The following is an 18,266-nucleotide window of genomic DNA, read 5'->3' on the forward strand; positions in this document are numbered from 1 at the left end:
CAAAACCAAGTCGTAGCCACATGAGAAACTTGGGAAATACTGAGGACTCAGAGAGGAGCTAAGAGAAGATGTGGAAGGTGGAGGCCACAGTGGTTCAGATTGGAGCCTTTGCGGCAGTTACCCCCAATTCTGGTAGATATTATGAGATGAAGATGATCCCCTCCCTGTGAATTTGCTGCATCTTGCCATCTGTTTGCCCATATAATAAGCTTGATATTATGTAAAACAATTTAAATACAATACCACTATGCCAGGCTTTTCCCAGGCCTCATGTATTCAGCAGTATTTAAATGTCCCTGCCCGTGGTGCTCTCCTGTCCGGCTTTAGAAGTCTCATTCCTTGAGCACTCAGCTAAGAAGGGTAGAAAATGTGAATTACAACTAAGCTACTTAACCAATATGAATTAAGGCCGAACATTTGAAAATTTGATACTGAAATTACTGTCATTATGGTGCATTATGCCTGAGCATAATGATTGCCTTGGCGCTGTTTGAAGACAAAGGCAGACTCTGGGGGGAAAGCGTAGTCAGAGGAAAAGTTGATTTCATGGCTGTTAATGATATGTGAACTCCAAACCTTCATTTCAGCAGCATATCATTTCCTGCCATTTCACAACTTGTCTTTTGTCAACCACCTAAATCGTAATGCATCTGAAAATGATTTCTCTTTCTCTGGACAAAGAGCGATCCATACCCACAGAGGAGTACTTGTCAGACAGAAACATACATTGTTTTTAGTCTTATGTTGGCTTTTTACGATGGGCCTCACTGAAGAACACATAAAAGAGAACATTCTGTAAAGGCTGAACAGCCACAGAGTGTTTAAATCTTTCATCACTAATTGATGGCTTTGATGGGGTTGAAGAACAGTACATATTATCTTTGGCCTCTGCTGTGTTTCTGTGGGTGCAAAGTTTGCAACAAACTTCCAGAGTGTTGACAAGGAGATGAATGGCATACTAAAAGCCTGGACCCCACAGTAACTGTGACCACGTTTTCTTCACCGCTTTATCGAACTACCAAAACAGACACATGGAAAATTGGGTCGACTTTGCCTCCATATTTTTAGGGATGTTTCCAAGGTTGCAAACAGAGCAGAGACCAACTGGAACTGTTATTAATTCTCCATCAGTTTCAGTTTGGATGCCTGAAAGCCAATTAAAGGAAACTTAATTGAATCAGCCTCAGGACCCTCCTGAGCAGGAACTCAAATGAATTGTGCCTGAGGACTGAGGGCAGGAGAGGGAGGGAGGGCATGGAGGTTAAATAAAAAGGCTGAAATGACCAAGAGTCCACGTATTTGCCTGGAATAATGGCTTGAGACTAACCCTGCTATCAGGGAAATTCTATTTTGTTTGTAACTTTATCCAACCAAACCACATGCTGTATTATTTTTGTTTTTGTCTGTTTGACTTTATGACTTCTCATCCAAAAGAAATTGGAGGAATTTGCACAAAATGCAGATGCCACGAGTACAAAAATGCATAAAAACTATGTCAGATTGACCGGCGGACCTGTTTTACACAAAGACAGAAATATGCTTGTGCATTTGTTTGGCAAAAAACCTAAACAGTTCCTTATACTACGAGATACATTTCTCACCTTATATTTAAATTCCTCCTTATCATATTCTCTGTAAAGCTTTAGAAACCTGTGTAGGCCCGGTCTGATGTTTACCATACATGAGGTGCTCACATTTTCACTGCACATCTTTCTTTTATAAATACCTGTTTAAGTGTGACAGATGGAATATGCATTCTTTGTGCGAATACATCTTTTATACATCTTCCCAAGGACTATTTGCAGCATTAAAACAAAAAGGTTCAGTTTTTAAGATACATTGTAATAAAAATGCTAGGAAATTAGAACACTGACTTGAGTGTTTTATTACCAAAATGACATAGCTAGTGTGACCTGCTACCTGCAACACGTAATGTGGAATGGAAAAAGTGGGATATAGCACTTAGCAAGATCGGCTAACCAACTTCTACTTTCCAAACAGTCGCTACTTAGCTTAGCTTGCTAGCTTCCACTTTCCAAGTAAAATACAAACATAGCAGCGTGATGGGCTATCACCAGTGATGGGGTAGTTACGAATTACACACTACTAGTTACCTTAGATTTTTCTAAGGTAACTAATCTAATGCCTTACTTTACTTAGTTACTCACTGCTGAAAGTAATTAGTTACAATACTTGTTACATAACTTTTAGATTACTCTTTACCAACACCTGAGATGCACCTAAATCAAATGAAAAATAGCAATATATAGTTTAACCTGATGTTTGCCCGGATCAGCATAACTGCTTCATCTAATAAGGAACACTGCACACAGCCCTCTGTTTCTGCTCTTTGTTTGAACAGCAGCCATGTTTTCATGTTTCCATCATAACACTGCTCCTGGTAGCTTGCAAAAGCTTTCCAGTCCAATGGCGTCCTCCCGCCCCTTATTAATATTATAGGTATTTGTTGCTCAATATGTTTCTGAAAGACAGCGATTCCACCGTGGAAAGCATGGATGTATTAATGAATCGGGCAACATTTCCTCCATGATGTTTGCTGCGCCTCTTCATCTCTGCAATGAGACTCTGACATGTCTGCCCTGTCTCCTCATTGATGAAGTTGCGAGTGTAGCGCATGCGAAAAGCAACTGATTTATTTTTCTGTTCTCCCGTTATGCAGTCAGTCGAAGACCTTAAAAATAACGCAAGTATCGAGATCATTTTGTGCTTAGTAACGGTAATGTAATTACTGCTGAAGCAATTAACAGCACTGGGTTACAGACAAATGTAATCAGATTACTTTAACGCGTTACTTTGTAAATTCCAGTTCAACTTTTAAAAAGTGATTCCTAAAATAAAAGGAAAATAATTTTCAAGCAAAAGCAAGAAAAAAAAAGAGATGTTTCTGTTGTGTCAAGCAAACACACACACACACACACACACACACACACACACACACACACACACACACACACACACACACACACACACACACACACACACACACACACACACACACACACACACATACACACACACACACACAAACACACACACACACACACACACACACACACACACACACACACACACACACACACACACACACACACACACACACACACACACACACACACACACACATACACACACACACACACAAACACACTACCTCAAGGCCATGTTCCATTGTCCTGTGAGAGCCATGAGGAGGAATTCCTTTCATGTGTCGTCTCCTGTCACAGCACTGTCCTGACAGAAGCTTAGTGACATCGAGAGGCCTCTGCAGAATGTCCTGCTTTTAGTCAAATGAAGAGTCTGGCAGCTGCTGCATTCATCAAAATCAAAGGATAATCTGCTTTCTATATAAAATCAAGTGATGATTAACATTTTTTTCTTCAAAGAGGGGGATGGGAGTGTAAATGCTAGCACCTTTAAGGAGACACTTGAGAGACATGGGCCGGGAAGGCTTGAAGAACGGTGCAGAATCGTGTCAGGAGATTTGAAGTTATATTAACATGGAGTAAAAACTAAGCTCTTGAATTAGACTGACTCTCTCTGGACTGATTGACTCTGTCTGGACTGATTTTCTAGATTAGGACTTTAATTGCCTTTATAAAACTAGCTAATTGTTTTGTCTTCCATACTACACTTATTTTTTAAGACAAAAATCTAATAATGGGCAACTTGGGCTTTGAAATGTTAACACTGTACATCATTTTGAGTTATACATTTTATTTTGAAGTTTGCAGAAGAAGTTTGAAATGTTTTGCATCCTCATATCTTTATTTTCTTCGCTCATAGCTTCCCTGGTAAGAGATTTGCTGGTTGGTTGAATTTTACGGGTATATCTATATTTCATCTATTCCATTTATATATTGCTATGTTTTAATGTTATAATAGTTTTATTGTTTTATTTTATTCATTGTTTTCTTTAATGGTAGTTCATCTGCTTTTACTGTGTGTTTATGTATGCACCAAAAACACAGAAAAAAAGGAATTGTTGACTTTAATTAAATGTGTTATGTCAACAGATTTCACAAAACTGCATTAGGTTAGTTGAAAGCAATCATATTAAGTTGAACTCATTATACTTTTATTTAAACTTAATATCAGTGCTTCCAACTAACCTAATACAGTTATGTGAAATCTGTTGACATAATACATTTCATTAAAGTCAACGTTTTATTTTTTTAAGTGTTTACCAAGGCCAATTGCTCGTATGTGTTAACCTACTTGGCAATACACCTGATTCCTGATTTCTGATTTAGTAGCAGAGGACAAATGTAAAAGTGAAGCAGAACCACCTCCTCCAATGATCAGGTGAGGAACCTGGTGGTACCAAAAATGACTATTTTTTATTAACAGAACATCATTAAACCCACAGTGTGTCCTGCTGACCCTGGCTCTGTGTCCGACAAGGGCTAATCAGGGTGAGGAAGGGAGCTGTGAATGTGCTTCCTCCTTCAACACTCAAACCAACGTCTTCTGCACCGGACTCAGTCAGGGGGAGCAGAGGCCATCAGGTGTCTCTGGACCTCCTTTTCTTTCTAATTACGCCCTCCTGGACTGACCCAGCGCCAGCTAGCCCTTTGCTATTTACACTAATTATTCCAGAATGTGAGCTGTCAACATGCAAAAATGGTGCCAGTAGCCCCGCAGTGCAGCAGCCCCCCCAACACTGTGCTCAACAACAAGCACCTAGCCTCGGCCACTGAAATGCATTAACTTTCCCCTCTCTTTTTTTCCCTCGGCGACTCATGTCAAATTCAGGTCCCTCAGAACAAAATCTTAATAATTAACTGGCAAATTTTAACATGATTGCTTGTGACACACCTACTCTGGTAATTATTGCTTTGAGGCCATGTGCTAATGAAATTAATGCATTCATTGCCCCAACAAATTAGCATAACTCATACAAATGGCCCACATTTGAGAGCACGCTGCAAAATGGGGAAAAGAACATTCAAGGAAAAGCAACATCAACGAGCAAAAAGAAGCTGGAGAATGAAACGGCCGGCACATCGAATTGGAGATTTTATGATGAGCACTGCTTGCTCAAAGTCTTAATGGCTAAAGCCTCGTAATGTTAACCAAGGGTGATTGCAGTCACACATTACAGAGTGATAGCAGCGCAAATGATTATCACTATCATCATTACAGTCATTGCGGATGTACATATGCATCTCTCTGTGGACAAATATGAAATGGCCGTGCCACCGCAGACATTAAAATGTTATTATACTGATGCATTAACTTACTGCAGCAGAGTTCATATCAATATACAGGAGAGGCCTCCCAACAATCACTCTCCAAATGGCACCACTGCCACTCGCAGCATTCACCAGGCCTGCCACTAACCCCTGTTCATGACTCTCAGTGGGATGTCTCTGCTCGCCGTTAATAATTGATGACCGTGCCTTCCTTACAATGGACTGAGAGAAGTGCAACGGTCAGTTTGAGATACTGAAAAAGAGCAAGAAATGTCTGCTGCTAGGTAAAAGAGGAGCAGAGAGGGTGGTAATGCCTATACAATGTGTTTGCCTGCAGCCAAATACTGACAGGGAAACAGAAAATAATCACAATGACTTCCTTCGACACACTACCAAGAATGGTTGGTTATATCTCCTCAGTTCCAACAGCTTATGCTAGATCTATGCTAAAAGCATTATGAGTACAGTATCATTTAAATAAGTAAAATAAGTTTTGTTTGTCTGAACATTTTCAGATTTCTGGACAACATAAAGAAAAGCAATTGTCAGATGGAATTCTGTCTTAATTAGTAGGAACTTTTCAAATGACATAACACCAAAGTTAAATAAATATATAACAGCTATACTATTTATTTGATTCAGAAACCTCTGATTGCTATGTGGCTGAGAGAAAAACAACATTAACATTGACAGTACACTGAAACAGTTTTAAGTGGCCTGGTTTTTTTTTTAGATAATGGGCTGTAGCTATACGTGTTTATTTTCCAAGTCTCTCTTTTTATGTCTTTTAATTTCCAAATATGACAAAGAAACAAAAAGGCGTGTTATGTTTTGGGTAAAAAAAAGTGTTTTCTTTATTGTTGGTCTATAATTTCATACATGCAACAAACAGTATAATAAATAAAACCCTTTCTAAGCTGTGCTATCAAATATGTTTTTGCAGCTCCTGAATTTGAGGTGGTGAAAAAGGGAGCCAAATGTTTTTGTTTTTTTGACAGTAAAGGTTACAGGCCTCTGAGCTAAGCTAACTAGAAACTAGAATAACTCCTCAAAGAGTAGAAGCTAAGCATGCTAATTAGCCTCGCTAACTAGCTTCCCCTTTCTGAGTGGAATACAAACTTAATGGCATGATGTGTCCTTCCAAATATTCCAGGCTGTAAACTAAAAGACAGGCATCTTGAAATGCTAAGGATTTATAACCAACAAGAGGTGGGTGGATTTCCAGTATAACCGGTAAAACTGGCTAACTAGCTAACAATTCCCTGTTTGGTGTATGACCTTAGACCAGTTTGGTTTTGTACAAACTGGTTGAATCAGCATTTGGCAAAACTCTTTTATCCTCTTTATAAATACGTGTGCAATAGCCAGAATATCATTGGAGTTTACAATGACGTGCCAAAATTGACAAGAATGCAAAATGTAGTTTTACTTAAAATCCTAAAACATACTCATTACTCGGTTGGTAAAACAGCTCAGCCGTATGTACAGTAATAGATCCATGTTGATTTCTATAAAACATAGCATCACACTGTGCACCAATTGGTCTTTGACCCCAAATGGAGACAGATTTTTCGATGAATAACAAAAACCAGCAGAGAGTAAATGTTTCATTTAACTTCCATCAGCGTGTGATTCTGTGTATATCTTCAACAGGTCGTTGTCAGAGTAACTGTGACATTTTCCTCTGCAGAGTGGATCCTTCCCATACATACACACAAGAACCGACAGTAAAGATCACATTGTCAACCTGCCGCTGTAGAGCAAACAATGAATAAAACACTCAGTATCCAGCCAGACGCTTTGACCCACGTACACGCATGAATACATACAACACATCAACAGCACACTTCCTAATCTCGCATGGTTAGTAATGTGGCCACCTTATCCAGCATGCAACCCCATCTGTGATGACACATCAGCTCCACCATTTCATACGAATAAACTGGCAAACACAAGACACAATGTGTTGACGGGAAATTTGCATTAGGAACGTACCACAGGAAGGCGTGATTAATTTCTGCTCATGAAATGAATACAGATTTGGTCATTACATGGCTTGTATCCTTTGCCAAATATTGTAATGTTTCTGCTTTCTTTCTGCTGCAATAATAAGGACTATGAGAGAGCTCATAAGCAACACAACTGCTGCAAAATCTGCTAAATCACAGAGCAAAACAAAGACCTGATTGCTCATTAGTATTATGGATCCGCTCTGCTTAAATCTGCTTTGTGAGATGCAGGCACTAGCTAATGACTTAAACGGTGTTTGTTTAAATGCTTGCTACCAACATTTCAAACTGTAAGATTAAAAGAATGAGACATCATCAGAACCCTCATTGGATTTTCATAATACCCTCCCTCTCAAAACACACACACATCGATACAGTTACCTTGGCTTTGCAGATGATGCAGTGCAGTCTGTGTTCACTCTCACAGCCCTGTAAGGAAAGCATATTTAAAAGTGATTTAGTGACAGGGAAGCAACGAAACAACATCCAAGCTGGACTTACTGTAGAATGACATGAGAGACAAATCCTGACAAATTAATTATGATTGTTTAGAAAATGTGATTGTGTCTTTAACCTAAAGTTCTTAAGGATAAGAAACCCAATTAAAAAGTGTTTGATTTGAACAACATGCCAGAAAACAGTTCACTTTCAATTCTCTTTTATTTGTCACGTTTTTTTAGGGTTAGCAATCACATTAACACTTATAGTAGTAATGTGTATAATATATGGTAGTTAAATAGTGCTACATCTGGTAAATAAGGTAAGGATCCTATTTTTAATTTCATATATTAATATATATGATCTGTTATTCTGCATTACTTGCACTATGTTTGTTAGGCTTGATTTTTTCATAATTCAATAGGTAGTTAGTTGTGTGTTTTTATATCAATTCGAGCATCAATGCATCTCATTTAATCGTAAAACTAAGCTTGACCTACATCAAATACAAGTTTTAATGGTAAATGGATTAATAATGATGTTAAAGGATTGCTGGTGTATCGTGAATAACACAGAAGGAAAAAGAATGCAATCCCTTTATAATCTTAGAAAATAAAATCACAAAAAGTATTTTTCCGTTGTGTTCATCCCTTGTGTGTTTTGTCCTTGTTGTTGTGTTTTGCACCTCCGGGCCACTGTAGGTTTAGTAATTAATGAAAAAAATACATAACTAGATGTTCTGGTAATGCGCACACTTAATGTACACTTCACATGACAGGAGCGCACATGGAACAAAAATAACGCTGGCAATAATCTTTGAGCTGGTGCTAAGTATGTAAAGATGCAAAACAAGAAAAGCAAATGTACAAACAAACCCAATGCTAAGACACACACACACACACACACACACACACACACACACACACACACACACACACACACACACACACACACACACACACACACACACACACACACACACACACACACACACACACACAGGCACTTCCTGATAGATGTTAATGGCATATAATTATAGAACACTGCTATTAGGCAATGTGATTTTATAAAGAGGACCATTGCCCCTGGCAATGTGGCCTGATTGCTGTGAGTGTTGTTCTAATGAATGTAAACCAAGTCTGTTTGCAGTGATGAGAATTATCAACCCATGAGAGACTGAGTGGGGGGGGTCTGAACTCCCTTTTCAAACCATTGCAATTAGAGGGAAATATAAGCATGCACACTTATAAGCAAGGGCATGCTTGCTGACATAAATGCATACTTCAGTCACAAATAAAAAAATATATCTAATGCAGGTCAGCGTGTTAGCCTGCTCAAAGTGTTGTTTTTTTTAACATATAAGGTTCATATTGGGTGTTTCCAATGGAGCTTTGAATAAGGGAGTTTTTGATGATGTCATAACCCTAACAAACACAATTCTCAAGCCTTAAACTAATGCTGAATGAAGTGATGAATCAGATTAAATACTTTTTTATTTTCTATAAAATCAACTCATTTCAGAAGGATATTTTGTTGGATATAACCATTGTGTGACTTAATAACGTTATAATATCTATATTTTCCTAAGAAATGTTGATTTTACATGTGTACATGAGTACATGTGAAGCATTCAAATGTTGATTTAGAATTTGAATGTGTGTTTTTTCAAGTGTTTTACTTTTCTGTATAGCCCTATCCATACATGTCACCGGTTCAATCTCCACTTAATCAATGCTAGCAAGTTATTAGCATTTCCAAAACCCCTCTCCTCATTCCCCCCACTCACTCCCGTGTGTTTTATATCAGATAGATTGGGTTACATATTCTGAAAAGTTTTTTTTTTCTTTTAGCAGAATCCCATTACCTTCAGTAGAGAGAAACCAGATGTATAAAAATGAAAGAAATATTTATCTGTGGGGAAACTAAGTGTATACCATTACTTTCCTAAAGCCTGCGTCCCAGCTCTGCATCTTCTCAAGCCGTCGTTGTGTTGGGCAGTGAGACACACCAGGCCCGGCCCGGCTGGTGTGGTGCGAGCTTACAGTCCTCCCATGCCCTTGTACTTTGTGCTGCGAGGGTTTCACCCCTCTAGGAATGCACTCCCTATAATGAGGGTCAGGGGTCAAAGTGCTGCTGCGCCTGCAGGCCGGGATCTCCCAGGCACACTCAGTCACTGACTCTGTCCCTATATTTAAATCCGGCCTCAGGACATGTTTTTCAAAGGGCATCTCCTAACTAGTTCCTGGTTACTAATTAGTTTTGTGCCATGCTATTTGTCTTTGGGAACCTAAAATGAGGAAGTAGAGGAGGGGCGGGCACAAATGAATCTAAAAAAGATAGCGTATGGTTGGCCTCAGTGCTGATGATTATCATTCAGATAGCCTCTGCTGCAGACGCTGAAGTATGCATCAACAATTGTGGGAATGAATGCCAGCGCTGCGTTGTTGTGTTTGAATTCAGGCTTTTTGCTGTTTAGTGACAACATCTGTGTCATACTGTTGTGGCTGAAATTAAATAAGGACGTGGAATTTGCCCTTCTTTGTTCGGCCTGCTTTTAGGAGTGCTAACGGTGCATGCTATCACTCCCAAAAGGCTATCTCTCTCTCTCTCTCTCTCTCTCTCTCTCTCTCTCTCTCGCAAGTCAAATCATTATTGGATTACATTTTCTGGCTTCATAAAATGCGGTTAAGAGGCACTTTAGACATATGGGCATGACCTGCTTTCCAGAGATGGCTATCAGAGCAAAAGTGACAGGTCAATTGCTGATTTCTGTTCTGTAAAAGGGAAAGGGCCTCCCTACCCTGAGCACTCTAAAAGGTCGCACGCTCTCTCTCTCCCCCCTCTCTGTTTCTCTCCGTCTGCTTCTCACACACACAAAAACTAAAGTAGTCTCGCAGCATCAGCACACACTCAGCATAGAGCCGAGCTCTGCGTGAGTGTGTGCGTGCATGCTTCAGGAGCCTGAGCGTGTGTGTCTGTATATAATTGTATAGTGGGAAGACACACACTTAATGGAAGTGGCTCTTCACTCTGACAGCTGGGTGGTGCAGATGAAAGGTCTGCTGTAGCATGTTGTCTACCACTTGTGGAGTATCCAAAGAGAGTGGACGGAACAACAGCAAACCACTCAACAGCAGACGCTCCATTTACCCTTAATTAATATTCAATTATTGCAAGTCATTATAACTCACTCACTTACTTATATGTACAGTATATTGGCTTATGGATAGTTTGCGCTGATATAAAATACCTCATATTGAAGATATTGTACAGTCCAAAAGTGCTTAAGTGATACAGATTGACTAGAGAGGCAAACAGCAGATTCACTGCAGTGAATCCAAAGCTCTAAGGGTTGATATTGTACTTCCCATCAGCTGGTTGAATTGCGCCATATATATATATATATATATATATGTATTATATATATATATATCTATATATATAAAATACATACCGTTCTTTTATAAGTAAAGAAGATTCGTAGAATATCACAACTATAGTTTGGTGCAGTGATGTATTTATGACATTTATTTAGGACGATCTGGAAGTTAGCATCACAAGGGCTCCCTCAACAAAGAGTTAACAGGATTTTTCCATGGTAATTTGGAATACCGTAGAAAAGAAGATCTGTCGCAAACACATTGCTGAACACACATTTTGTTCAGCAGGCTAATTTCCACATATTTCCACCAATTTTGTAATATTTGTAGCGTAAATGCAATCACCAGAGGCAGAAAGCTAACGTAATGCTAAAAAATGACTTGTGACCACAGCTAAGCAAAAAGTGGAACTTTTGTTGGCCGTGATGATGTTTCGCAGTCTCCTTTAGCCACTTGTTAGCAACTGCCTTATAAAGATTTGTTAAAGCTTTACATGTTCCCCAAGTGTGTTGATTATGTAGTTATTTATGTCGTAAATCTCCCTCATCCATGGTTAAACCTTACACTCCGGTACTTTCTCTTTGCTCTGTATCAGCCAATCGGTTCACTACTCCATCACTGCAAGGCACCCAGGTTTCCCTCAACAAAAACAAGCCTGTTTGCTATGCTCGCTCCAAAATGGTGGACCATGCCCCTGTACTTAGAAACTTTTGGCTAAAGTTGAAGCTAATGCAGCTAATAACCAGCTCATGTACCTGCAGTATTCTTGCTTTTGAGTTTGTTCCTTCATGGTTGAATGCTCTTATTTCAAGTCCCTTTGGATAGAAGCATAAGCTACATGAAATGTAATGTAATACCACAGACCTTTTTCTGGAATCTAACCAAAGAAATGTTGACGTTGGGATGAAGGAGCCATAACGTGCTAAACTTGTAAGGCATTTCTAGGTTTAGGACTCAATCCTGAACCCTGAAGTATCTAGACAAGATACTCAGGTGCCCTAAATACTTCCTATAAAGCAAGTAGCATCTCTCAGATATTCCCTGCCTGTTAAATGCCAACACAACTCCATGCCCCCAGTTCAGATACTTCCATCAGTACACTTCCATGTAGTACTCTGTCTGTACTTGATTGCGTAGTGCGTGGTTCTCGACTGGGTAGTGTTTTCTCAAATCAAACACAGCTGTTGTTCACTTAAATCTCAAAGCAGCCTAGAAAACTCTGATGACCTCATCAGGGTCATTTTCTGCAGAGCTGACCCCCCCTCGGGTCCCCCACACTGACATAAGACTATATACAACTGTTTTCACAGGCTGAGTAGTAATCCCCCTCACTAGTAACTCATTTTGACCTGAGTGATTGGTGGATTAGCAACTACAGCATTAATTTGGAGTGCTGTTTCTACTTAGTCCATAATTTACTCTCTATTTAGGTCCATTATTGTCTTTACCTCTTTAGCTTCCAAACGCTCTGTTATGTTCATCAGCTAGTTGGTGCTAACTCTGTGAATCTGTTGTTTTTTGCTCATCATTTACAATAGGTTCATCCATACTTTATTATTACTAAACTAAGGATGATAAGAGCTGTGAACCAAAACAGTAGGTTGTAAAATCAAAACAATGAGCTAAAAGAGGCAAAAAAGTTCCAGTTAGTCAAGGGCAGTCATGAAGAGTAATGCTTTCATATTAAATATATTAATTTGATCTATAGAAAATCTATGTGCATATTTATGTGCGGAATAATGAATGCTATGATGTGGTGCTTTCAACCTGTACTTTTAATACCGTAATGGGATTATTTCAATGCCCTTAATGGTAGTCAAACAGGGATTATATTATGTATAAACAAACAACATCATCTACTGTTTCCATGTAAATGAACAAGCTGCTCTTAAAATGCATTGTCATTGCATTTAAAGGAAGAATATGTGATTATGTTGTTTAATCTCACGTTACAGCATTATTTCTAGTGAGAAATAAACAGATATTAAAGTCTGTTTTGCACTTCTGTTGCTTTCAGAATACTGCTACACATACAACAAATGGCTAGTTAAATTAAAAAATTAAAGCAGACTCAAAAGATAAGGCATAAATAAGAAAAGTAATGGGTTTCCTACTGTTTTAACAAACGTAAAACTCCCTGATGTGGCAGTCTTTTTTATAATGTGTTCATCACAAGTTGCCATCGTAATGACGATAAAAACATAATATATATTGCGCAGGCCTTGTTTGCATATAGAGGTTTGTAGGATGAGAAATTGCAGCTGAGAGGTAAAAATCTGCAGTGTAATTTAAATTCTCACATCAACACAACTTTTAAGTAACTTTTACTTTTTATTTCTGCGAATAAAAACTTATACAAGAGGTAATTATATCTTTTTGCAGTTCTGGCAGCAGCAGTTTGTTGGGAATGGACGGTGGAAGAGTAATTAGCATGAGCAGCAATAAGCACCATGACTGAACAGAAAGAGAAATGTATGCCACCTACAGAAGCTTACATTTCATTCACTGAGAGGAGTGTAAAGTGATCTTTTGGGAGCCACATCAGTGACCGCTGTATCAGTACCAGCGCTGGTACAAGGGGCTCTACACATGTAAATGAGCCATCCTGCGGTAGGTGACAGGTGTCGGGTGTATGATAGCTTCCTGGATTCCTGCCAGTCCATTATGAGACACTTCTCACAGTTTCAGCTGTGCTTCAACTCTGTAACAATGACGTGTTATCATTGTTAGCAACCCTCATTAAAACTAATTGGTATTGCTGTTTGAAAGGTAGCTCATTACCTTGAGGCAAACAGCTACGTTTTGTCTCAATAAGGAATACTAACATGGCAAACACATTTATTCACTGTTGGAAAACCAACAAAGACATTTTCTTGCTTCAAATTCTGACAAACGGCTGATGAGACGAGCGAGCCAGACTGAAATATCAAGGTTCCCCACATGGAGAGTCTTTCTTACCTTCTGGATCCAGGTGGACAGACACACATGATGGGAAAGTAAATTCTTGCAGTCACAGAAATTCCTCAGTGGGTCACTGGCCTGAAGTTCAACATCCCTGCATATAAAGCACTCTGACGTCTCTGTGGAGGAGAAGATGGAGGCAGTGAATGGTGGAGCACTGTGTTCACTTTGCATCTCAGCTGATCCCAGATCCAACTAAAACATACATGATTTTTACAAACATTCTCGCTTATATTGCAACTTATTCATGATTACAGCATACAAAACAGAGTAGCCCGCTTTATTAAGAGACCTTTATTTTGGAAATAATAATGGTAAATCTAGGCCTGTTTATTTTGTTTATTTCAATTCTAACTTGGAGTTTCTTATTAAATTAGACTTCCTCTTTTAGGGATACTGTATGTTATCTCTACATTTCTGCATTCCTGCTAAATTGAATAATCGATGCTGACTGGTCAACATCAAACATTCTCTCTGTGAAAAGACTGTCCCCGCTAAAGAAAAGGAAAAGAGAAAAGGAGCAGGAAAAACGTTTTTCTGGCATAGTTTCAGCTGTTGGTACGCAGTGGAAAGCACTATTTTCTCCAAGCAGAAGCTATACAATTATTTTTAATGAAATTAAATCATTTAACATCATTATTGGGAGTAAAGTTGTCGGTTTGTTTTGAATGTAACCGTGTCTTAAGCAGGATTATGTAAAAGCTGGCTGCACATTATATTTTAACATATCTCTTACTTATTTGCAAAAAAACATTTTCAAAACACATAAAAGCGCCACACATTTGTTTAGTAGATATTTCTCAACATAAAATTATATTTGGCAGTTTGGCACCAGGTGAAAAGCAGGACCAGGAGTTGGTAATTGTTAACGACAACAAGTTGCGTGATGCCTTCACAACTCAGAACAGTGGCTTTGAACTCAAAGCTGAAACACTTATATCTGGCAGTAAAATCATCCGTCCCGATACAATTAGGAGAGGACATAAAAGGTAAGCCATGGATAGCATCACGCGAGCTACCAGACATGTGGTCCTACAGCCCGGGGCGGGGTTAGCCACAGAAACCAGCATCTCAGATTTATCAGAAACCTCCTTTCGTGATGATTCCCAAACAGGAGCTTTGAAGCTAAACATTGGACAGTAGCTAGGAGCCAGATTTGTTGGTTTCATCCCATAAAAACATCGGGAGGCAGCAGTGAAGGCTAGCGGTCATCCGTGTGGGATAAACTGCTGCCTCAGAAGCTCCTGTCTCTTTCGGGCCTTTAGTGGAACCAGATTGCTCCAGGTGAAACTCCATCTTCAGATGAAAAATCTTTTAATCAAAGGGTGGGTTTTTAATGTAGCCCATCAGATTCTGTGTAATCTGCAGTTTTTATTACTGACCAGGCATATATCTCACCGTGCATTAATGTCTCTGAGAGGAGCTGTGAAACAGAAAAACACGCATTAACTTCTTGTCTCAAGACAAGTCTCAGGACTTTTCAGATGAATGTGTGGTGCCACAACTTTACCGACATGTTACTGACACCAGACACCTGGCCTATGAATGGAAATCATTCTAGTGAGGCACTACTGTGTGTCAACATTCACATGCCTGCCTCCTTCTCGTCTTGTCTGTCTGACAAAATATTAAGTTTGGTTGGTTTTCACTCATTGTCAAAATAACTTTGTGTGTGTTGAAGAGCTTGCTAGAAATAATGGAGCCATGCAGAGACACACACATGGAGTACGACAGTGGAGCTTAAAGGCAGTCTTCGTGTTTCAACAGCCTGACCGAAAACATTTCCAAAGTTACAGTGATGGCAGGTTCACCAATTATCCCCACAAGTCCTTTTTAAAATTTCATTCCCCTGAATCTGTACTGCTTTTACAATCATTATGGCAAGCCCCGAGGCACTTCTGGAGCTAAGTAACAGATGCACTGCTTCTCGGTAAATAACTGGAAAACAACAATACAACAGAGATGTAAACACGCGGCGCGTCACTTCGTAGCCGAGCTGACACGTCTGCGTGATCTGTGACATCCATAATTAACTGTCAGCAGTGTCAGTGTTCAGCAGTGTTTCACATGAAGGTGAGTGCTCCACTAACTGGCTGAAGTCACTCCCTCAACCACGCTTTAACAGCTAACCAGAGTTCCTGTGTGCAGCAGCAGCGGGCTGGTGTACTGAAGCTCAGTGTCAGCTGGAGACGTAGATCTCCCACTATCACAGAGGAGAATGTACCAACATGACTCTGTCAAGAGCTCTGTTTACACTACGTGACGGTCTGAAAGTGGCTTTAGCGGTGAGCTGTCAGTGACGTTTTAATTACCTGCTGCACTGTGTCAGACATTCATCACAAGAAAGGAAACCAAAGGAAGCCATAATCTGATTCAGTGTTATAACAGTTTCAAACACTATACAGTGCACCGTACAGTAAACAAATGCCAGATTGAGATGATTTAATTGTCCGTTGCATTGCTAACGACCTCATTAACAGAAGAATGATGGGAAATCAGCATGGTCTGGGCAAGGAACCGCCTGTGTGACAGCCATCTGGCTACAGTGGGGGGTGGGGTAGAGTGGGGTTGGGGGGCTGGTAAGTTAACACCACGGCCGTCACCACTTCCAGGCGCAGGCTTACAGCACCTCTAGATGGAAGCAGTTATTTAGTGTTTTAGTAAGCAATCAGAACACAAATTCAGGTTTTAAAGACTCAATTGCACCTGATATCAAAGTAAGAAAGAAAAAAGAAGAAGGTTGGATTTAACATAACAGCATTCAAGAGTAGAAAATATACAATTTGACCTTGAAGATAAATCTATCAGACAAATACAACACTTCTGAAGGGAAAGACGTATCCTTCCAATCTTAGAAACAAGGGACCTTTCAGCCTGTTGATGGCCTATACAGTGTATTCAATAATACACAGATTAATTCCTTTTCACAAGCTGCATGCATTCAAACTGTGGGTTAATAAACTATGTGTGTTGAAATTAGCGATGATTGGCCTTCACTGTTTGTTACAGTACGTTTCTCAAGACGTGGTGACAGTACAGAAAAACAGCATGGGCTCATGTGTTAAAGGTGAAGTCACACAATAACGCATTTTCTCAAAATGCATCTTGATACTATCGGTAATAATGCAGGTTGAGGCCCCGCCCCCAGGGTTTCTGCTGTAAATGTGTGATACAGGCCAGAGAGCAGTCTGTGTAAACTGATTTCCAAAGTCATTGAAGGCCCCCTTTATCAAGAAGCTTTGAGTGAGAGGGGGATATTGCTGCATGTGTAATACAACATATTTACAGGTGCTTTTGTCATTTCTCATTTAAGAAAACTACAATACATCATCAGCTCCTCTGCAGGTGATGCAGGACAGCAGCATCACACTCTGTGAATGACGTGTGTTTCTCATGAAATGCATGATGGGATGGCATACATACCGATGAATAGACTTTTGCATGACTCTGCTGAGGACAGTGTCTGGTACTCACTGCCCATATTTCACTTCTGGTTGAGGTCGAGAGACTTCTTCCACTGACTTCTGAGTACTTCCAGATACCGGCCGTTTCTTCCACTTCCTGTTAAAATTCCTCTGTTTTCTCTCGCCCGGTTATATAGACACAAGGAGTCAAACTTGTCAAAACTACCAGTGCACTCAGCTGATCGCTCTTTGTTTTTGTTTTTGAGGAAGTGATAAAAACAGGCGGCCAATCATTGCAGCAGCAGGGAGCACGTCAGGACAGGAAGAATGAGAAAATCAGAGCATTCTCTGTCAACACCGTCTCACGCCCAATGTTTCACAAGGTAGAATGTGATGTTTGTAAATCACCACAAAGGTAGAATCTTTTTCCAGGTACATGCATTGTTTTGTTTAGGTAGAACAGCGCAAGGTTTATAAGATGTCATGATGAAGGAGGAGCATGTAGAGCATGCTTTCTGTAAAACACAGCAGTGTGTTGCAACCAACCACAGTGCAGGCTCTGCTGGGAAATGACACACACATCTTGGAATTTCCCCCACACATCCTTCTGCATATGAACTACAGATATGAATGGAAAGTTCCAAAGCAACAGTTATGACATGTATTTGTCACCTAAGCAGACCACATAAAAAATGGCCCAGTTTGGGATAAATAAAGTATTTTTGATTCTGATTCTGATTCTCATGTAACGGCTTAGTGTGTGTTTAAGAATTTCAACATTTTTCATATGTATTGTATTAAATATGTTTCTAAGATAACTTTTGATTTTATTTGACTTTTTTCCCTCATAGTATTGTGAAG

At 39.6% G+C, this 18,266-nt stretch overlaps 1 protein-coding gene across 1 annotated transcript in view; it reads right to left on the reverse strand.

The window, feature by feature from the left end:
* LOC134869888 (uncharacterized) overlaps nt 1–17,875 on the reverse strand; it is a 68,205-nt gene extending 50,330 nt beyond the window's left edge. The window contains exons 1-3 of the mRNA XM_063891834.1: nt 17,425–17,875; nt 13,999–14,120; nt 7,604–7,651 (exon numbers count right to left, since the gene is read on the reverse strand). Of these exons, the coding sequence (XP_063747904.1) occupies nt 7,604–7,651; nt 13,999–14,120; nt 17,425–17,482 (228 nt within the window). The 5' untranslated portion in view covers nt 17,483–17,875. The remainder of the gene's footprint in view (nt 1–7,603; nt 7,652–13,998; nt 14,121–17,424) is intronic.
* Nucleotides 17,876–18,266: the final 391 nt, after the last annotated feature.

The sequence above is a fragment of the Eleginops maclovinus genome, chromosome 9 (genome assembly GCF_036324505.1).
Source record: "Eleginops maclovinus isolate JMC-PN-2008 ecotype Puerto Natales chromosome 9, JC_Emac_rtc_rv5, whole genome shotgun sequence".
Lineage (NCBI taxonomy): Eukaryota > Metazoa > Chordata > Actinopteri > Perciformes > Eleginopidae > Eleginops > Eleginops maclovinus.